Below are 22,208 nucleotides of genomic sequence, written 5' to 3'. Positions count from 1 at the left end.
GAAACATGCTTCTGTGCAGCCTGTTCTTGGATTGAACCAGACACCAAAATACCTCTGTAGGGTGAGAAGAAGGAAGGGATGCTGGAATGTGGGAGAATGGGAATGATCCTTGACAGGACAAGAGGAAATGGTTACAAACTGCCAGAGGGGAGACTGAGATGAGCTCTTAGGCAGAAGCTCTTCCCTGTGAGGGTGCTGAGGCGCTGGCACAGGGTGCCCAGAGAAGCTGTGGCTGCCCCATCCCTGGCAGTGTTCAAGGCCAGGTTGGACACAGGGGCTTGGAAGTGGTTGGAAGTGGGTGAGCTTTAAGGTCCCTTCCAACACAAACCAGCCTGGGATTCTACGATTTCAAAGCATTTTCCTCCTACATTTCAAGTTCAGAGCAGGGACGGAGATAGATGATAAACCCATTGAAGTGTCTTTTCTACCTCCTAACTGAAGACTAAAGGGGACACACGGGGTGCCTCAGGACAAGCTGAGCCACTCTCATTGACGAAAATCCATGTGAAAACAGGCTTGACCCCCAAAATACCCCCAACTTGATGTACGCACCCTTGAGGAGCCCCACAGCAGCCTCTGGGGAGAGCGTGAAGGAGTCGAGGGAACGGGCGATCTCCAGCAGCCCATTGAAGTGCTGAGCCATGTGGTCCCGGCACACGGAGCAGATGTTGTGGATGGCCTTGGCTGCCGCTGAAGCCAACCTCCTGTCACACAGCCCCTTCATCAGGTACCCCAGCACGGGATCTGCGGAGGGAGGAAGGTGAGGAGGGTCCTGGAGCCCCTGGTTGGCCATAGGGCAGTGCGGTGGGGTGGCAGGAGGAAACTCACCCAGGAACTGAGGGTTTCTGTCCACCACCTCGCTCATCTCGCCCACCAGCTCGATGCTGGTGTAGCGCACGGCCGTGTGCACTGTCTCAGGGAGGCGAACCACCCCCTCCAGCACCTCCACCAGCGTCGGGTTGTTCTCCCTGGGCAGGGGAAGAGGCAGCCAAGGTGGGCTCCATGGATCAGTTCCATGGGGAAGGTGTTGTAACGAACATGGTCTGACTGCTGGGTTGCTTGGAACCAGTTGGGCAAACACTGGTGGGTGGGTGGGTGTTTTTGATGTGGGTTGGGTACAAGCCTCCTGGGAGACCTTAGAGCAGCTTCAATGCCTAAAAGGGCTACAGGAAACCTGGAGAGGGGCTTTGGACAAGGGCCTGTAAGGACAGGCCAAGGGGAATGGCTTTAACCTGCCAGAGGGGAGGCTGAGATGAGCTCTTAGGCAGAAGCTGTTCCCTGTGAGGGTGCTGAGGCGCTGGCACAGGGTGCCCAGAGAAGCTGTGGCTGCCCCATCCCTGGCAGTGTTCAAGGGCAGGCTGGACACAGGGGCTTGGAGCAACCTGCTCTAGTGGAAGGTGTCCCTGGAGGTTGGACTCAATGATCTTTAAGTTCCCTTCCAACCAAAACCATTCCATGATTCCATTATTCAAGTCCCCAGCACAGGCAGAAGAGACCCAAGAAGGCCCAACTGCTTCACACAGTCCCAGCTCCATCCCGGGCCCATATTCCTGGCCAGGAAGCTGAGACCTCCAAGAAAGAGCCATGCTATGATTCCATATTATTGGTGTCCCTACAAAACTCACTTGGAGGCAGCTCCTGACCCCACAGCCCCTACAGACACGAGCAGTGTGGTCAACACTCACTGGTCAACGCTCTTGGCTATGGAGGCCATAATGAAGAGGACAGCTTCCGTCACCTCCCAGGGTGGATTCCCATCCTTCAGTGTGGCATAGAGCTGCAAGGGAGAGGAATGGTCACAGAAGAGGCTACAAACACACCTCAGGGATATGTGGTTGTGAATCCCATCCTGTGAGAGCACCACGTGCTCCTCACCTCCTCCCATACACCTGAAACACCAGGCCCCAGGCATGGACCTGCACAATTCCACACGCAACCCTGGAATGTTGGGACCACAGGAGCTTTCTCATGTGGTGTGGGACCTCCTGCTCCCCCTGGAACTGTCCCCCCCACCTACTTCACTTCCTTGTGCATGAGATGTGTGTGACCTCCTCCTCATCCCAAAGGCCATCAGTGCTTCATGATGCTCCTGCAAACTCACCTGAGCAAAGCATTCCACTGAGCCCACCAAGAAGATGAGGTCTTTGACCAGGTCCGAGACCCGCATCCGGAACTCCCCAAAGTCATCTGTCTCCTCTGGGACACCTTCCTAAAGGGATGAGGAACAGGGTGAGAAGCTCAGAGGAATCCAGGTTCTCACTCAGTCACAGCCAGGATAAGATGAGCAATTCCACTTCACAGAAGATCCATCATTCCTGCCCTCTTCTCCCTAGATCAAGCTCCTGAAGGGGATTTGAAGGAGATCCATGCGCACACACTGTGTATTCCTGCTCCAACACATAGATGAAGGGATGGGAATCAAGGGGATGAGGAGCTGGAAGGAGGATAAAGCACCCCACAAGGTGGAAGAGCCGTGACTTATGCAAGCTTTATCCCAACTAAAACACCCCGGAGCAGGGAATGATGCAAGTCCCGAAGTGGGAACAACCTGGGGGAAGGTGGGAGAGGGTCATCCTGCAGGAACCAGACACCAGGTAGCTCTGTTAGGACAAGACTTCATGAGAAGAGCTTTAACACAACAGTTCTCATCACTCCCAATCGTCCCTCTCTGCAGTAACTCCTGAGCCCTACAGCTATGGAGGGTCAGCAGTGAGGATGGGCACATCCCACCATTCCAGCTGCTCCTAGAGGGAAGGAAAACCAAGGCAGCCTTACATGGTCTGAGTCAAGCTGGCAGTGTCTGGCCAGGGCATGGAGAAGGCGCTGGATGTAGGCTTTGAAGATGCTGTGGATGATGGCATCGTCCGTCTTGTAGAGGTGCTCCCCAAGTCTGTACCAGAAGTTAAAGGAAATTTCTACCACCTATTTGGGGAGAAAACTGTTGTTACCAACACAAGTATCTCTCCTCTTAGCTCTGCTGATGCTCCCTAAACCCTCTCTGCATCTGGGGTACCACCAAGTCCCACCAGTGCTTCACCACGAGGAGCAGCTCCAAAAGGGATCTGAAACAGGCTGAGTGCACCTGAAAGCCTGTGAGCAGTGAAGCTCTTCTGCAAACCTAACACTGGAGCAGAAGAAACATCTCTTCCTGCCATCACTTCCTTTCACATCATTAAATCTGTCAGGAGGAGGTTTCATCTGCCTGATCCTGGCAGGATTTGTGCCCTTCTGCTGTCTCTGCTCATCCATCAGGAGGTGTTCAACGCTCAGCCTGACCCAATGAGCTACAGAGCATTTTGCTCTCCTCACCAGAGCCACATTGGTGGAAGGATTTCACCACCTAGAGCTGATCCTCACCATCCATGGCCTTCCATATGATGGCCACCATGGGGCTGGGCTAACAACATGAGGGAGATGGCAACCCCACACAGGAGCAAACATCTCCAAGAGAGCAGCTCAGGATAGAAGAGGATGTTGCTCCAAAGCCTGTTCTGGAGAGGGCATTAGCTCAATCTAGACCCACTTCCCATCCATCACTTGAGGGGCTGCATCCCCCCCACAGTGGGACCTTAAGTACAGAAGGAAGGATGAGCATCCCAAAAGTCCTAGTTGGCACCCCTCTGTTCCCCACATTGGATTGAGCCCCTCCACAAAGGAACCTCCATCTGCTCAAGTCTTCCAGTGCCCAAAGGGGCTACAGGGAACCTGGAGAGGGGCTTTGGACAAGGGCCTGTAGGGACAGGCCAAGGGAAATGGCTTTAACCTGCCAGAGGGGAGACTGAGATGAGCTCTTAGGCAGAAGCTCTTCCCTGTGAGGGTGCTGAGGCGCTGGCACAGGGTGCCCAGAGAAGCTGTGGCTGCCCCATCCCTGGCAGTGTTCAAGGCCAGGTTGGACACAGGGGCTTGGAGCAACCTGCTCTAGTGGAAGGTGTCCCTGCCCGTGGCAGGGGGTTGGAGCTGGAGGAGCTTTAAGCTCCCTTCCAACATGAACCATCCCATGAAATCATCCAGGGATCAGCTACTAGGATTTAGCAAAGCTTTGGAAGAATAAATTGGGGTTTTAAGGAGCTCATCTTACTCATAAAGCTCTGTACGTAAGGCAGGGTATTTGGGGAGCTCTGATGCACAACGTCCTTTCACTTCCTCAGAGGGCAAAGTTTCCCTGAGCCACACTGCAACCCCCACAGAACTTCACTTGCACACGTGCAGAGAACAACAGGGAGGGTTTTGGTGCTGTACTCACAGCCCCAGAAATCCAGAGGCTGGGAAAGGGAAGCAGAGATGGATTCCTGCCTCACAACCCAGAGCTGGTGCTCCAAAGCCAGCAGCTCATAGGAACTGAACCCTCCCAGGAATGTGGCCATACCAGAGGAAGGTTTCCTTCCTGCTGACTCAGCTCTGGAGCAGTGAGAGGTGGTGAGGAGAGGAACCCTGCCTCACCTCGTACTGCGGGTGACCCGCACAGATGAGCAGCAGCTCCAGTGTCCTCAGGTCTCCCAGCCCTTGGCCTGGGGTGCACACTATCTTATCCAGGAAGGTCTCGCAGAGCTCGGTGAACACACGGCAGTAGTTGAGCACCCTGGGGAGGAAAGGCAGCAAGTCAGAGGGATGGACATGAGATCACCCAGCCCAGCACGGAGAGGTTGGGGCTGTGCAGGTAACATGCTCCTGAGCTTCAGCTCAGGCCAAGAAACACCGAAAGTTCTGCTTCAGCTTTCAGTCAGCAGCTGGGAAACAAAAAGGGGAACTTGGCTTTGCTCAGAGTTAGGTGAAAACACCCAGTTCCAATCAGCAAATGTTACGAAATTCTCACATCACCCACTGCAGCTGAGAAGACTTCTCCAAATCCACAGCATGGGGCAGAGGGACACGTGAGCAGCTTGGGTCTAAGGCAGCCCCATGAAGGTGCCACGTTTCAGAAAGCAAAGGTACAAGCCCGCTTTAAAAGTACACCCAGGATGTCTCAATGCCCAAGCACTGGGTGACAGCAGAGCTGCTCTTCTGATAGAAACTGTTCAGTGCTTGAGTTTTAGATGATCTATGAGGCTACTCTGCTTGAAGATGGTAATGGAGACAAAGGGGAATGGCTTTAACCTGCCAGAGGGGAGACTGAGATGAGCTCTTAGGCAGAAGCTCTTCCCTGCGAGGGTGCTGAGGTGCTGGCACAGGGTGCCCAGAGAAGCTGTGGCACAAATTGGCCTGGAATCAACTGGGGCTGCAGGTCAGGGGGGTTCCCATCAGGGCAGCAACGTTTTGTAGCTCCCAACATGTGTAGAGCACTCGGGTCAATGTGCTCCATCAAAGTATGAAGGCTTCTGTTTCTCCTAAGACAAGAATGAGGAGCTCTTGACCCAGTGGCACATCCAGTGGGAATAGCTGAGCTGGGTATGGGTATCTGGAACAACAGGTTGCATCTAAACTTTATTTTAAGGCTGGTAAAGCATCAGCTGCAGCTCAGGACACTTCCTTGCGCTTAACCCGCCCCAAAGAACACCAACACCACATCCAGAGCTGCTGACAGTCCAAACCTGAGCCCAGCCTCATGCCTGGAGCACAAACTAGTGCACCAAGGCTAAGGAAGTCATCCGCTCACTCGTCTTTGCTCCACAGACACTTATTTGCATTGCAGACTTCAGAGTGCTGCATGGAAACCAACACCGACTGCATGCAGTTGCCACCACAGTTAATGCTGGTGCTTCTCCTCCCTTACCAAGCTGGAAGCTCACTCACTTGTCCAGGTCCTCCCGTGCTACAGCCATGTGATAGGCACTCTCCAGGGTGAGGACCCCCTGGAAGAGCTGCAGGGCCAGGGGCAGGTTGGTCTCCACATTCTCGATGGCATAGAGGGCTGAGCACACACAGTCCGAAGCGGCTTCATGGAGGTTTGATGATGTCTTGTCTTGTTGCTGCAAGGAAGGAAGGAGAAGAGCCCAGTGATCGTGTTCTGAAGTGAGATGGTGATGGAAACACAGGGGTTTGTTCTTCTTGTGCCCAAAATCCATTGTAGAGGTTCAAAACTCCCCACAACTCACTCCCACCAGCCCCACAAAGCCTGTGCTGCTTCACCAGCCTGGACGCCTGAGGTCCAAACTGACCCCATCCCACTGAGTCTTCCTTGAGGGAGGGTAAAACCCCATCTGAAATCTATGGAAATTCAGAAGGAAAGAAAACACAAGTGCTGTTCCTCAGGGGTTGTGTTGAGACTGATCCTGTTCAACATCTTTGTTGATGACACAGACAGCAGGATCGAGCACCTCAGTGAGTCTGCTGATGACACCGAGCTGCGTGGTGGGGTCATGCTGGAGGGAAGGGATGGGATCCAGAGGTAGGCAAGTGAATCCAGCTCGGGAGCAACAGAACAAGAGGGACGTGGAGCTGTTGGAGTGAGTGCAGAAGAGGCCATGGAGATGCTGCGAGGGCTGGAGCAGCTCTGCTCTGGAGCCAGGCTGAGAGAGCTGGGCTGGGTCAGCCTGGAGAAGAGAAGGCTCCTGAAGGGGAGACCTTAGAGCAGCTCCAGTGCCTAAAGGGGCTACAGGAAACCTGGAGAGGGGCTTTGGACAAGGGCCTGTAGGGACAGGACAAGGGGAATGGCTTTAACCTGCCAGAGGGGAGACTGAGATGAGCTCTTAGGCAGAAGCTCTTCCCTGTGAGGGTGCTGAGGCGCTGGCACAGGGTGCCCAGAGAAGCTGTGGCTGCCCCATCCCTGGCAGTGTTCAAGGCCAGGTTGGACACAGGGGCTTGGAGCAACCTGCTCTAGTGGAAGGTGTCCCTGCCTGTGGCAGGGGGTTGGAGCTGGAGGAGCTTTAAGGTCCCTTTTCAACCCAAATCAGGCTGGGATTCCATGATTAAATAGAAGCCTTTGAACTTCTTTCGTGTACTCTCTGCTGCTGAGTGCAGTTCATGGAGGTGGAAGGATCACTGATGGCAGCACAGCAGGAAGGTTCCTGCAGCCCAACACTTCTCTCTCTGCAACAGCTCTGCCTCAGCACTGCAGGCAGCAGTGACCTCTGCTGTCCCCAGCTGCTTGTGTCCATCCAGCTCCACAGGAAAAGCCAAGATTCCCAAGGCAGCATGGAAAGATCTCATAGGGGTTGCTGAGCTGGGTGGTTGAGTAAAACCAGGTAAGGGCATCTGCTCAGGAGAGATGTCACAGTCTTTCCAAGAACAGGGAATGGTTCTCAACTCTGGGCTCATATTTCCTGAATCAATCCAGAAGAAGGGCAGGAGAGAGTAAAACCAAAGGAGCTGCAGAGCCTCTTCCTTCCACACAAACAGCCAAACACACACACGATGTTCTGTGAAAGCTCTCAGAATACTTTTGGTCCATCAGCTTTGTCTCCACATCAAATTCCTGCGCTCAGGACCAAGCACACAGGCAGAGGAAACTCTTAAGTGTACTTTTGGTTTCTCCCTTGGGAGCTTGCTCTTCCCTGCCTGCTAACAGAGCAGGACAACCTGCCTTGTGGAGCTGATGGAGGTAAAGAAGCAAGCAGTGGGTTCCTACTCAAGACAGGAGGGATGAAACCCACCTTCCACATCTCCTGGTCCTCAAAGCCCACCAAACCCTCATTGCCAAGAGGAATACTCACCAGCACCTCAAAGAGGAGTGACAGCAACTTGCTGTTTGCCATGAAGGTGCTGTCCAGGACACCCAGGTTGAACCAGCTCCCCAGGCACCGGAAGATCTTGATGAGCATCTTCTCGTCACTGCCTACTTTCTCCACACACGTCATCTACAGCAGGACAAGGAGGAACCGGTTTAGGAACCCAACAGGTAATTGCACAAGCAAAATAATATCTAATTCTTGAAAAGCCATCCTGGAGTGTCCACAATTAGCATGAATAACTCCTCCATGAATCTGGCAAGACAAAGAGGGCCTGGGACAGTCAGGACAGACCCTCCAAGAGCACACAGAGCATAAGCTGGGGCAATCCCAAGCACAAACACAGGCTGGGAAGAGGACGGATGGAGCAGCCCTGAGGAGAAGGACTTGGCTGCCCCATCCCTGGCAGTGTTCAAGGCCTGGTTGGATGGGGCTTGGAGCAACCTGCTCTAGTGGAAGGTGTCCCTGCCCATGGCAGGGGGTTGGAACTGGAAGAGCTTTAAGGTCCCTTCCAACCCAAACCAGTTTGGGATTTTACGAGTGTTCTATCAAGCAGCAGTGCTGGACCCATGTGGAAGCAAGAAAAGCACTCTGAGTGTTTTCACTCATTCCCAGTTTCCTACAGGATCCTGTCTCAGACCAGTGGACCATGGACACAAATGAGTTTCCTACATAAGCCCCTAAACTCAATCCCATCTCACTTTATATTCCTCATCACAAAACAACCATTGCCAAAGAGAAGATGGGTCATGAGGGTCAGATTCACCCCAAAGGCCACCTTGATGACCTGTGAACCATCATTCCTGAAAGGAACCTTTCCCTTGCCAGGCTGAGGGAAAGGAAGAAGAGGTGGACAGGCAGGACTTGGAGAAGGATCCCAGACTCCCTTTCTCCCAGAAGAGAGACTGGATTGGCCAAGCAATCCTGACCAGGAGAACCTTCTTGCTTGACACTTCAAGCCTGAAGGTAGAATGTTGCACTTCATCACAGTATCCTTTTGTAAATCCCCTTTTTGTCACTCAAGAAACGGAATTTAGCATTTAAATCCTATGGAGAAGAATTAATTTTGGGATTTACTATGAAAGCTCCTGGTAGAAGCAGAGGAAATCTGAACAGAAACTCTTATGACAGCACTATGTCCCTTGGTGACGCTCACATCGTGCTGCTGAGGCTGGGAGCAGCCAGAGCAAGGTGACACTGCCTGTCTCATTGATGTGACAGCCAGGCTTCTCCCACATGTCCTAGGGAAGGGCTGGAAGTTGCTGGGAGGGATGCCAGGACTGCAGGAGGGATGGTGCAGCGATTGCAGGAAAGTGAAAAGGATTTCAGGAGTGAGCAAGAACTCGTGCAAACTCAAGCCTAAGGAAAAGGTGGAACTGGGCTCCCCATGGCTGTGCTTGTCACGGCATGGAGCTCTGCTGGGGAAAATACAGGGTGAAGAGTCTTCTCAAGGTCTGAGCTTCTGTGGAGCAGAGGGAACAGCTCAACTGTGTGACTGCATGTGAAGGATGAGAGGAAATGGCCCCAAGTTGTGCAAAGGGAAGTGGAGATGGGATATTGGGAAAAATGTCTTCACTGAAAGCATGGCCAGAGGAGGCCATGGAGATGCTGCGAGGGCTGGAGCAGCTCTGCTCTGGAGCCAGGCTGAGAGAGCTGGGCTGGGTCAGCCTGGAGAAGAGAAGGCTCCTGAAGGGGAGACCTTAGAGCAGCTCCAGTGCCTAAAGGGGCTCCAGGAAACCTGGAGAGGGGCTTTGGACAAGGGCCTGTAGGGACAGGCCAAGGGAATGGCTTTAACCTGCCAGAGGGGAGATTGGGATGAGGTCTTAGGCAGAAGCTCTTCCCTGTGAGGGTGCTGAGGCGCTGGCACAGGGTGCCCAGAGAAGCTGTGGCTGCCCCATCCCTGGCAGTGTTCAAGGCCAGGTTGGAGACAGGGGCTTGGAGCAACCTGCTCTAGTGGAAGGTGTCCCTGCCCGTGGCAGGGGGTTGGAGCTGGAGGAGCTTTAAGCTCCCTTCCAACACAAACCAGGCTGGGATTCTGTGATCCTCAAGACCACAGTTCCTTCTATCTACAAGAGCTACAACTCAAGGAACATTGACCAGGAGGGTAGGAATGTGGCTGAAAGAAAAATTGGTGACCACGGACCCATGAGTGCAGGGCAGCCAAGCACAGGAAGATGCGGCAGCAGAGCAGAGGAACAGCTGCTGATGAGGTGCTGCAATGAAACACCCCAAACCCTGAGTCCACCTGGAGCCTGGTGACATCCACAAGTAGCTCCGTGGAATCACAGGCTTGTGACACACTGCTGAGGGGAAGTCATCTTTCCTTCTTTAGACAAGCAGCATGAAAGGGTAGACATTAATGGGAAGCTCTAGGGACTATGGCACATGCTCCATTTGAAGCCTGAGACAGGGTTGGCTGCTCTTTTGTGGGGCTGGCTGCTCTTTATGGAGCTCAAACAATGCTGAAGAACATGAGAAGTTTCCCTGGCAAGGAGCATTTCTTTTCAGTCCATGAAGAGATTTATCTCAATGCTTATTCTCTGCTCCCCAAACTTGCTTTCTTTTGGGGTCCACAACAGTCTTGTTCTTTGACAGCAGGAATGGTCCCTGAATGGGGAAACCTTTGGAGAACCACCAGGAGATTCAGCTAGTGTCCCTGTTTGCCAAACACCAAGTGTGACCTGCAGCAAATGTATAACCTCAGCTTACCACAGCATGGTCAGAAATTGGGCATGTACTTAGGTTTGAAAGGGAGAAGAGAGAGAAAACCCAGGGTTTAAGTATCTGAATGCCTTGCTTCTAAGAGACGTGAAGTTCAACAAGGCCAAGGAGCTACAAGAAACCTGTAAAGGGGCTTTGGACAAGGGCCTGTAGGGACAAGACAAGGGGAATGGCTTTAACCTGCCAGAGGGGAGACTGAGATGAGCTCTTAGGCAGAAGCTCTTCCCTGTGAGGGTGCTGAGGCACTGGCACAGGGTGCTCAGAGAAGCTGTGGCTGCCCCATCCCTGGCAGTGTTCAAGGCCAGGTTGGACACAGGGGCTTGGAGCAACCTGCTCTAGTGGAAGGTGTCCCTGCCCATGGCAGGGATTGGAACTGGGTGAGCTTTAAGGTCTCTTCAACCCAAACCAGTGTGAGATTCTGTGATATATCAAGACACATGATGTGCAGATCTCAAGATGATGACCTAGAGACCTACATACACACACCCATAATGGGCTGAAGTAATTTCTTGCTTAGCCCTCAAACAACACAAAACTAGCACAGCCTGCACAGGAATCCCAGCTTAGCCAACAAGTGGACCTAAAGTCTAGGAGACTAAAGAGCTCTTCCTGAACTTACAGCACAGAATGCTGGAAGAGAAGCCTCCATACTTGGTACCACCAACTAAATCAAGGCAGTGCTCACACAGACAGTCTGGTTGAGAGGATGAGACAGCTGAGTTCCCAGAACAAGCTCTGTTGTCAAACCAGTGCTGACAACAAGAACCTGACTCTGATTTTGATCTACTTGGAACTGAAATATATAAAACCATCTTGTCTCATACATCCAACCTGGAATAGCCTGGACCAGTGATGTGGAGAGGAAGAAGAATGATGGAGCCTCATCTACAAAACCCATGTAGACGAGGACCTCAGTGCCATGGGTTAGTGGTGGCCCTGGCAGTGCTGGGGAACAGTTGGACTTGATGATCTGGAAGATCTTTTCCGACCCAGCTGATCCTATGATTCCAAGAAGCTGGATGAAGCTCCCCAGCAGCTGACCAGTGCCTGATCACTCTGTGGTCTCCTTACCAGCAGAGAGACAACCGTGCTGGAGTAATAGGCCAGATCCTCTATGATCTCAGTGCGGCGGTTGGCTCCGATGCGCAGGGACCGGCTGTGCACCTCCTCCGGCAGCACTGTGAGGATCTCCAGCAGGAAGGGGAGTGATGTGACATCATTGCTGTACCTGGAGCAACGGGGAGGGAGGATGGGCTGTTAGGGCAGGTAACAAACAAGTGCTCAAGGCTAGGTTGGACACAGGGGCTTGGAGCAACCTGCTCTAGTGGAAGGTGTCCCTGCCCATGGCAGGGCGTTGGAACTGGATGAGCTTTAAGGTCCCTTCCAACCCAAACCATTCCGTGATGCTATGAAAGAAAAGCTTTCTGTATCATGGGCTCTTTGCTACTGGGGGCCTTTTTGGACTATGCAGGTCCACCCCCTCCATATTTACTCAAGGATCGATCCGAGAGTTTAATGATATAAAGATTTACTCACTTTTCCACCAGTGTTTGTACGCAGCCTTTCCAAGAAGCCATCTGCAGGGCAAGGTCTGCTATTGCTAAAGCAAGCTGGAAGGAGAAGAGGGAAATGGGTTCAAACTGAAACAGGGGAGATTCAGGTTAGATCTTAGGCAGAAGTTCTTCCCTGTGAGGGTGCTGAGGCGCTGGCACAGGGTGCCCAGAGAAGCTGTGGCTGCCCCATCCCTGGCAGTGTTCAAGGCCAGGTTGGACACAGGGGCTTGGAGCAACCTGCTCTAGTGGAAGGTGTCCCTGCCCGTGGCAGGGATTGAAACTGGAGGAGCTTTTATAGGCTGAGAAAGTTGGGGCTGTTCAGCCTGGAGAAGAGAAGGCTGCGTGGAGACCTCATAGCAGCCTTCCAGTATCTGAAGGGGGCCTACAAGGATGCTGGAGAGGGACTCTTCATTAGGGACTGTAGTGACAGGACAAGGGGTAACGGGTTAAAACTTAAACAGGGGAAGTTTAGATTGGATCTAAGGAAGAAATTCTTTACTGAGAGGGTGGTGAGGCACTGGAATGGGTTGCCCAGGGAGGTTGTGAGTGCTCCATCCCTGGCAGTGTTCAAGGCCAGGCTGGACAGAGCCGTGGGTGACATGGTTTAGTGTGAGGTGTCCCTGCCCATGGCAGGGGGGTTGGAACTGGATGATCTTAAGGTCCTTTCCAACCCTAACTATTCTATGATTCTATAATCCTATTCTATCTCAAGGCCCTTTTCAGCCCAAACCATTCCATGATTCCACGATTCTATAAATAAAACAGCACATTAAGTGTGGGGACTGATACAGTCTGCCCAACAGCTCAGGAGAAAGGGTTCTGTGACCATCAGAGCAGTGCTCAGCATGGGATATTCATCCACATTATCTGTGTGGTGTGCATGATCCCTGTGGAACACCCATAGCCCCAGTGGGGTGATACTATTTGATGGAGCTATTTAAGGGTTGAACAGGCAACCCTGCCTCAGTCTGTGCAGTGTTGGACACCCCTGTGCCACAGGAATTTATGGATAATGAGAATGAAGGGATTTCCAAGGAAATGCAGCACCTTGGGAGAAATCCTCCTGGATAACCAAGGCACTGCTGGGCAGCTCACTAGTCTGTCTGCATTGCCGAGCACAAGGGACAGACCACAAAGAGCTGTTCCTCCTCTCAGCCTCTCCAATCAGCAAAGAAGAGGATAAAGGATTGATTTAACCAAAGGAACTAAATAATGAAGGAACTGTGTACTGGGAGACGCAATGGAGGTGGCTGCAGGCATCAACCTTCCCGGTTGTCCATGCTGGAGGAAAAGCAACCAAGGGGTTTACCTCAGTATAAGTCAAAATGACAAGAGCTGGAGGTGGCCACCATCAGCATCAATTCTTCCTCCTCCAAGCTCCCCACTGGAATGGCTCTGGCAGGGCTGTGGCACCAGCCTGGTACCAGCCTGCTCCCAGTGGGAAGTTAGGACCAGCCCTCGCTGTGTCATGGACATTCAGAGCAGCTTCTTCCACCCCTCTGCTCAGCACCCACCTGGGTTACGATGACCGGTGACAGGTCTTTCAAGTTCTGGATGTGGGACAGCAGTGAGTCCCGTAGGGAAGCGTGAGAATCCGTGGGGAGTTCGTAGAAGGAAGTTTGGATCTTCATCTTCATGGTCTGTGCCGCGAAGTAGCAAGATTCCACATCCTGATGGATCTGCAGCAGCTGGTCAGAGATCTCCCAAGCGTGAACCTGCAGGAAGCATCGTCAGCGAGTGAAACCCAAATTCCCTTTGGGAATGGTGATGAAAATGGATCCTCTCCCCCAAATTCCCGCCCTGATTCTCATCAGGAGAGTCCATTCGCATTGCCATCACACCTCAAGTGATGGAGCTGGTTAATGAAGGTGCTGGGGCTGTGAGGCCCACCCAAGGAGCTGAAGGAGCTCCCAGCACCAGTGCTGATGATCATGGCCTCAGTTACCACAAACCCTTCAGGAGAGCAGGTTAGAGAGTGATCTGATGCTCACCCTTCAAGTGAAGAGCATGGAGAGATGGTTTGGGGCTAAGGTGGACAATTCTTGAGCCTATTACACAGCAATAGAAGCAGAAACAGCCCAGCAAGGGAGAAACGGGAAAAGGATGGGATAAAAACCTCTTTAGGTCACAATAATGGCATGTAATTGCAGAACTGAAGCCACCAGCCCTGTCCAAGAGCACAGGCTGGGACTGGAGATGCTGCTGCACATGGTGGATGTGTCAAAGAGCTTGGAGGAGGGCCAGCAGTGAGGGAGATAAGCATCTGCGAGGCCTGCGTGAGACTGAAGGCACCAGAAGCTACAAGGAGAGCGCTGGGTGAGCCACAGGACTCATAGGCACAGCCCGTGCCACCCTCACCTCACCAGGCTGGGGTCAACATCACAGCACAAGCACTGTTCAGAGCTGCTGAAGCACTCACTACATAGGGTTTGGTAGGCAAATGAAGCCAGGAAAGCTTGGCTAGGCCACCAATGGTCACCAAACCCCACCACTGCTGGAGCACATCAGCATGGCTTGGGAAGAAACACTTGGATTAAGGGTTTTCTGCTGAGGAACGCTTCGGAGGACTCAGATGATCCAATTGTCTTCCTTTCCCAAACATCAGCAATATTCCAGCTCTGGAAACATCATTCAGCTTTTCCTTAAAAATTAAGGTTTTGGTTTTCCACAGCACTTGAAATCTGCATAGTTGAGCTTGAAATAATCAATCTACACTATGTGTGTGACCAATACTGAGCGCCTCGGCAAATTCCTTGGACCTGCACCCCAAAAGCTGCTATACACAAGCCATGGGCACCCAGAAGGAACACGGTGATCACGTCCAACACTTACCAGACTGTGTTTGCTATCACTATAATCACTATTAGAAGGAACCTCAAAGCTCATCCAGTCCCAACCCCATGCCACAGGCAGGGACACCTTCCACTAGAGCAGGTTGCTCCAAGCCCCTGTCTCCAACCTGGCCTTGAACACTGCCAGGGATGGGGCAGCCACAGCTTCTCTGGGCACCCTGTGCCAGCGCCTCAGCACCCTCACAGGGAAGAGCTTCTGCCTAAGAGCTCATCTCAGTCTCCCCTCTGGCAGGTTAAAGCCATTCCCCTTGGCCTGTCCCTACTTTCAATAGGTGCTCACCAAGCTTTGAAGCCCACGATGGTCAAAGAGAATATCCTTCCAGAGCTGCCTCCTTCCAGACATGCTCCTTCCCTCCTACCAGGCTTTGATCCTTCTTTTCCAGCTGACTCTGTGCCCAGGAGCTGTCAAATGAGCTTTCTCCAGTAACTCCAGCTATTACTAGTTCAGTTTTAAGGTGCCTTCCAACCCAAACCATCCCATTCATATGGCTTATGTGCTGGCTTATGCACCTTTATACAAAAGGTTCCAGAACCCTATAAGGAGGAAGTTCTTTACTGTGAGGGTGGTGAGGCACTGGAATGGGTTGCCCAAGGAAGCTGTGAATGCTCCATCCCTGGCAGTGTTCAAGGCCAGGTTGGACAGAGCCTTGGGTGGCATGGTTTAGTGTGAGGTGTCCCTGCCCATGGCAGGGGGGTTGGAACTGGGTGATCTTAAGGTCCTTTCCAACCCTAACTATTCTATGATTCTAAGAGCATCCTCCATAGGAATATGATGTCCTGTGGCCACCAGATTGTGTGAGGAGGATCTTCAAGTCTTCAACCACTTCAAGTCCTGTGGGTGATACTCACCTTGCTACTGAGAAGATATGATATTATGGGGTGGAAGAGGCTGCTCTGCAAGCCTACAATCCACCTTGTCCTGGGAGATTGGAAAGTAAAAGCTTGTTCCTTGTTTCCTACATGAACACTTGGCTCCAGCTGGATTTCCAGAGTTCCATGAAGATGAACCAAGCAGCCTGGTGACAACATCCCCTTCCCTACCCACAGAGGGTGACACCCACAGGGACCTTACAACTGTTGGTTCAAACTGAAGCAGCCTTGGCTTTCCACCCAAATTACATTTCAGTTTGGTGGCCTAACTCCTTCAGCATCCTACCACATGGACCCTTCCAGAGTAAAGGTGATCATCTGCACACTACTGTACTTGAGGGTCAACACCAACCCTGTTATAAACAGCTCAGATGTGATGCTCTACTACTTTACAAAAGGATTTTTACCTACGATCGAGGCCATTCTTCAGCCAGAAGCAAAAGTGATCCTGAAGAGACATAATGAAGCTTTTACGGAGGAAGGAGCTGCTGTTCCCACCGCTATGGATGAGTCCATGGGCTTTAAGGTCACCTTCCTCCAGTCCCATGGGATCTATGTGCACACAGTCTTGCTCACAAGTGTAACATTTGTTTTCACCATTGACTCAGCTCCACACTGGGGTTCCTGCCTGACTTTTCATGTAAGAATTGAGCAATAAAAGAAGGCACATAAGGCAAGAAGCCAGCTCAAGGCCTTGTCATTGAGCTCTGAAGACCATCACCCAAAGAGCTCTGCTCAGCACCCAGCTTCCAGAGGCAGATAAAGCCCAAACCCCCACACTGAAGGGTGGAACATCTGCAGCTGGACGTTTAACAGTGGATGAAATGGGAGTTTGGGATTGATGCAGCTGTAACAAGAAGTGACCAAGATGGAAACAAGGGGCTCAGGGACCTTCTCTGCCCAAAGAACAATGATCCCCGCAGCCTTCATTTCAGCTTTACCAGATGGGCTGATGAGGACCCATCATTCAGAGAGGACTTGTGGTGGCAGAGGTCCAGAAATGCTAATTGAGAACACTGGACCAAAGAACTAATGTGGTTTCAACTTTCTAGTGTCCACTTCCTGCAGCTCCATCACTTCTCTGCAAGGATTCCAGTCTCCCACCGTTCCAAAGCTTGTTCACAACAGCAGCCACGTGCCCCCAGTGTCAGGGCTTCAGTGCTCCTCCAAGCTCTTACACAAACACAGACTTGATGGAAGAACCTTGGTGCAAAGAGCCTCAGCCCTGGAGAGGGGTGGAAATGGAGCCGGTAAGATCACAGAATCCCAGCCTGGATTGGTTGGAAGGGAGCTTAAAGCTCCTCCAGTTCCAACCCCTGCCACAGGCAGGGACACCTTCCACTAGAGCAGGTTGCTCCAAGCCCCTGTGTCCAGCCTGGCCTTGAACACTGCCAGGGATGGGGCAGCCACAGCTTCTCTGGGCACCTTGTGCCAGCACCTCAGATCCAGTCCCTTCCATGACACATAAGTCTTCCTGGAGAAACCAACTTGGGAAAAGGAGCATCCAGTCCATTCAATCCCAGGTAGTGGAACAGTTCCTCACAGAACAAATCTTCCAGCTTTATGGAAGCTGCAGCCAGAGGAGATCCTCAGGCAGCCTCAAATGTTATGGATCACTTTTAGACCAAAGGTGGTTTGAGCTGTGAAAACAGGAGGACTCCCATTTGAGAGGTACCCACAAAGTGTTCTTCTTCCAAAAAAGAACTCCCTGTGTCCACTCCTTGGCCAAGCAGCATCTCCAAGATGCCCAAGGTCACGATTCCCAAGCCAAGGCAGCTGCAAACCCTTCAGCTATTGAGCAGGCTCTCCCTAAGGTCTCATAGAGGCTTTTGAAGGTCAGTTCTAATGGACACCACTGCACTGAGCTCCAGCTTTAGGCAGAGGAGGAGCCTTCCAAGACAAGTCTTCTGCTCAACAAGACTCTGAAGATGCCTTGAGAGGGCCACTCAAGGTGACATCTTCCAGGGGAGAGCCTAACAGCCAGGCTTGGGTCTGTTATAGAGGAATACAGACAGCAGCTTGCGTGCTGGAGATGTGGTGGCACCACAAAGCTGGGGTTGGTCATGGATTCCAGCAAAGAGCCCTGGAATATCCTTCCTTTTCCAAATGGAAAGGGAAGAATGGGCCTATTCAACACCAGACGAAGAGATGAACACCAAACCAGCACAAAGATGAAGTGTGAGTTGTAGGTGCTGTCAGAATCAAGACCTTCCAGCTGAAAAGGAAAGTTTTGTTGCGGAGCTGCGGGTAATGCCTTCTTGCAGAGGCAGCTTTTCCTTCTAAACTTCCACCAACTGGTTTAACTTGTCTATTCCCTCCAGATTCCTCTTCCCTGGAAGGATTCAACTGCTTCCATGGGCAAGCTTCACCATGGAGGATCTATGTTGTAGCCAGGAAGACGCTGAGAAGACAGCAGAGAAGCCTAAACCACAGAATCAGGTGGGAAGCAGGAGCCTGGAGGTCTCTGCTCAAAGCAGAAGCAACTTCAGTCAAGCCCATTCAGGGCACTCATGAAGGCCTCCAAGGACGGAGACCTCCTCACCCTGGTCTTTGTGCCAGGGTTTATCCACCCTAATGCAGTGCAGGGGCAACCTGGTCTCCTAAATCCCAAGCCACATTGATTTCCATCTGGTCATCCCAAGGCTGATCCATGAGGCATTCATATCCGGGAGAAAGGACTTTGAGTTGGCCTTTGATGTTGAGGTCCTTGTTTCCCCACCCAACCAAGATCCCTGGCAAGCAGCCGTGTCTCCAGAACATCAACTGCTCCTCCAACATGGCACCATCCACGAACTTGCTGTGGTGGATCTGTCCTATCACCCAGTATCCACACTACTATGGATCCCTGAGGAATGTCACTTAACTGGCCACCAGCTGGACTCCAGGTCAATGACCACTGCTGTTTGAGTCCAACCACCAGGTCCATCTCTCTGGTTACTGTAGGACAATGTGTTGGAAGCCTTGCTAAACATCAAGGAAAAGGACATCCATTGCTCTCCCCATCCACCACATCAGCCAGCTTAGCACAGGAAGCTACCCGGGTGGTCAGGAAACGTGTGTTCTCCAATGCCAGGCCAGAAGACACATCATTCTCTCTGCCACAGCCTTTTCTACCCATTGCTTTTGATATCAGCAGCTCATGAAATGATGCTTTGAGACCCATGCTGCCTCTGGATGTGCCCAAATGGACTTCCAGATGTCCTGCCACAGCTTTAAGGTCCCTTCCAAACCCAAGCAGTGTGGGATTCTATGAGCAGACAATCCCAGACCTGCAGGGTGATGCTGCTGAGATGCAGCTTCACCATAATTTTACCCCTATACCCATCAGTAAGACTCCAAGGGATGTTCTACCATAGCTGATCGGTCCTTGTACCCCACAGCTCCCACCTACCACGGGTTTAAAACCACTGGTGCCACCACCATGGGGCCACAATTACCACCTCAAGCTACTTCAGTAGGTCACTACAGAGCTCACAGTGCCACCTCTTCTCTTCGGGCCTTGAGCAGGTCCCATGTGTTATTTGTCTGGATGTTAATGCTATCGAAGTGCTCCTGAAAGTTGGAATACACTCAGTGAAGAAGTGATGGATGAAATCAGGTGACATCCCAGAGCACCCAAAAGGCTGGGAAATCACTGGGATTAATCCTAATCCTGAAAGGATCAGGCCAAATAAGCACAACTAAAACTGAGAAGCAGAAATGCTGTTAATCTGGAGTCAAACTAAGCCACTGCTTGAGTTTAAACCACCCTGGTACATACAACAGAGTCAGCCCAAGCAGGGACGAGATTCCTGAAGGCATTTCTCTTGAGCAGTGGTATTCCTCTCTGAAAAGGAAAGGGATCCTTTGGTTTCCAGGACACCCACAGTTTACAATAAAAACAACCTGGATGACACAGAGAAAAGCCAAAGAAACCACAACAGAGCAAAACCAACCCCAACACTTGGCACAGAGAGAGAGCTCCTGACCTTATGGGTGCTCAGGGGGTTAAAAGTCCTCAACACTACCAGCTCTGCTCCTGGTGGGACACTTTGTACCCAGTGCTTGTATCCAGTGTGTGTGGATTGAGATGAGCTCTTAGGCAGAAGCTCTTCCCTGTGAGGGTGCTGCGGAGCAGAGGGAACAGCTCAACTGTGTGACTGCATGTGAAGGATGAGAGGAAATGGCCCCAAGTTGTGCAAAGGGAAGTGGAGATGGGATATTGGGAAAAATGTCTTCACTGAAAGCATGGCCAGAGGAGGCCATGGAGATGCTGCGAGGGCTGGAGCAGCTCTGCTCTGGAGCCAGGCTGAGAGAGCTGGGCTGGGTCAGCCTGGAGAAGAGAAGGCTCCTGAAGGGGAGACCTTAGAGCAGCTCCAGTGCCTAAAGGGGCTCCAGGAAAGCTGGAGAGGGGCTTTGGACAAGGGCCTGTAGGGACAGGACAAGGGGAATGGCTTTAACCTGCCAGAGGGGAGACTGAGATGAGCTCTTAGGCAGAAGCTCTTCCCTGTGAGGGTGCTGAGGCGCTGGCACAGGGTGCCCAGAGAAGCTGTGGCTGCCCCATCCCTGGCAGTGTTCAAGGCCAGGTTGGACACAGGGGCTTGGAGCAACCTGCTCTAGTGGAAGGTGTCCCTGCCCGTGGCAGGGGGTTGGGAATGGAGGAGCTTTAGGTCCCTTCCAACCCAAACCATGAGCTGCAGCCAATACCTCCCCTTGTGCTCTAAGGTCAGAGTCCTTAGGGTAATCTGGGTGCCCTCAGGCAGCAAACAGAGCACTCACTCCTGCAAGCACAGATTTGGGTGGTTTCTGGAACAAAAAAGTAGCTCTGAAATAGTAATTTCCCTCTTTTTTAACCCAAATGAGATCTGTATAATTTCTAATGTATATATCTGTATATTTATAATATATAAATGGGTATAACCACATCCAGCAGTGCTCAGATCCACCAAAGAACCACAATAGGATTGGATTTGCCACTGAGCCCCTCCATGGCACCCAAATTCTCCCCAGGTGCTTTCCAAATGGCAAAGCCCCTTCCCAAGAGAAAAAAACATGGGAAGCAGCTGCTTAAATCCACACACACACACAAGGGATGGGTTTCCAGATGCAGAAACAAACCCTGCTGCAAACTCAGTGTGGAACAGCAGTAAAGTAGGGAGGAAGAAAGGGGGAAAATCATGAGTTTTGTGTAAAAAGAGATCCACCAGCCCATGGGAAGCTGATGGGAGATGATGGGGCTTCAGCAAGTGTGTGTGGGAAGCACAGAGGGGAAATATCCCATAGGATAAAGAGCCCAGTGGGGAGAAAAGAGAGGAAAAGGGGTTGTGGGGAAGAGCAGAGGGGGAAAACTGCTCCAGGGTGGCACAGGATGGGAACAGGGAGCGATGCTCCAGGAGGAGCTATGGGCTTTGGAGAGGAGAAGCGAAGCCACCTCCAGGTTACAACCTGAAGGGAGGAAATCTGCTTCCACCAGGATGATGCGAGGAAACAAAACACATGTCAGCTCCCAGATTTAGGCTCTTCAGGGTGACGTTTGGGGTGAAGGAGCTCACTATGCATCACACAGAGACTCCAGAGAGCAGGAATGGGGCTTTGGATCCATCACTGACAGAAAACACATGTTATCTCCCAGGTTTAGGCTCTTTAGAGTGAAGTTTGGGGTGAAGGAGCTCAACATATGTCACATACAGACCCCAGAGCACAGGAATGGGGCTTTGGATCCATCACTGACACATTAATTCCCAGGTTTAGGCTCTTTAGGGTGAGGTGTGGGGTGAAGCAGCTCGCTATCTGTCACATAAGAGACTCCAGAGAGCAGGAATGGGGCTTTGGACCCATCACTGACCCCTCGAACGCCTCTGGGACAGGCGGGCGATGCCCCCCATCTCCCTCACTCCAAACAGCGGGATACGCTCAGGATAAACCCACATTGCCCCCCCCCTCCCAACACCCCCTGGCACCATTTCCTCCCCCCAGGCACAGTGAGGGCTCATCCCAACCCCCTCATCCCGTCATTCCCTTTGCTGGGAAGCAAACCCCGGTCACAGGAGGGTCGGGGGGGGGATATCCCCAAAGCCGCGTTACCCCCATAACGCTCCCACGGAGCCCGGGCGCGCCTCACGGGCACTGATGCGGGCATGGAGCGGGGAAGGAGAGGGGGGATCACCGGGTCCCCGCTCCCCGCAGGGCCTCACCGATCGCTGGAGCTCTCCCAGCCAGCAGCTCGCCCGCTCCTTGCCGCTGGGGTCGGGGTCGTGGTAGAGCGCCTGCACGGCCTGGTACACGACCTGCAGCCCCGGCTTCCCGCCGCCCTCCATGGCCGCGGCCGCGTCCCCTCAGCGCCGCCCGCCGCCCACCGCCATGTCCGGGCCCCGCGCTCCGGTACCGGGCCGGGCCCGTGCACCCGCGCAGCGCGGCCCCCCCCGGAAACACGCGGCCGCTTCCTTCCGTTCCGCTGCGATCCGTTCCGCTTCCTCCCGCTCCCGCCTGTCCTTTCCGCTTATTCCCGGCACCGCTCGGTATCGGTACTGTCAAACCCGGAGCCGTGCATCCCGGCTCGGCCCTCGCCGCTAACCGCCGGCTCCGCCCGCACCGACCCGCCGGGCTCCCGCGGGTGCGTTGCTCAAAGC

At 52.6% G+C, this 22,208-nt stretch overlaps 1 protein-coding gene across 2 annotated transcripts in view; it reads right to left on the bottom strand.

Annotated features, from left to right (window-relative positions):
- Positions 1 to 21,973, bottom strand: part of TNPO3 (transportin 3) — a 28,612-nt gene extending 6,639 nt beyond the window's left edge. For both annotated transcript variants that reach the window (XM_080627554.1, XM_080627553.1), the window contains exons 1-12: positions 21,774 to 21,973; positions 13,393 to 13,593; positions 11,862 to 11,935; positions 11,397 to 11,553; positions 7,590 to 7,733; positions 5,731 to 5,906; positions 4,441 to 4,579; positions 2,776 to 2,922; positions 2,102 to 2,209; positions 1,686 to 1,777; positions 829 to 968; positions 553 to 744 (exon numbers count right to left, since the gene is read on the bottom strand). In XM_080627554.1, coding sequence (XP_080483680.1) covers positions 553 to 744; positions 829 to 968; positions 1,686 to 1,777; positions 2,102 to 2,209; positions 2,776 to 2,922; positions 4,441 to 4,579; positions 5,731 to 5,906; positions 7,590 to 7,733; positions 11,397 to 11,553; positions 11,862 to 11,935; positions 13,393 to 13,593; positions 21,774 to 21,896 — 1,693 coding nt within the window. In that variant the 5' untranslated portion in view covers positions 21,897 to 21,973. The remainder of the gene's footprint in view (positions 1 to 552; positions 745 to 828; positions 969 to 1,685; positions 1,778 to 2,101; positions 2,210 to 2,775; positions 2,923 to 4,440; positions 4,580 to 5,730; positions 5,907 to 7,589; positions 7,734 to 11,396; positions 11,554 to 11,861; positions 11,936 to 13,392; positions 13,594 to 21,773) is intronic.
- Positions 21,974 to 22,208: the final 235 nt, after the last annotated feature.

This window comes from Psittacula echo (assembly GCF_963264785.1).
Source record: "Psittacula echo genome assembly, chromosome: 1".
Lineage (NCBI taxonomy): Eukaryota > Metazoa > Chordata > Aves > Psittaciformes > Psittacidae > Psittacula > Psittacula echo.
This window is presented reverse-complemented; position numbering and strand designations above follow the sequence as displayed.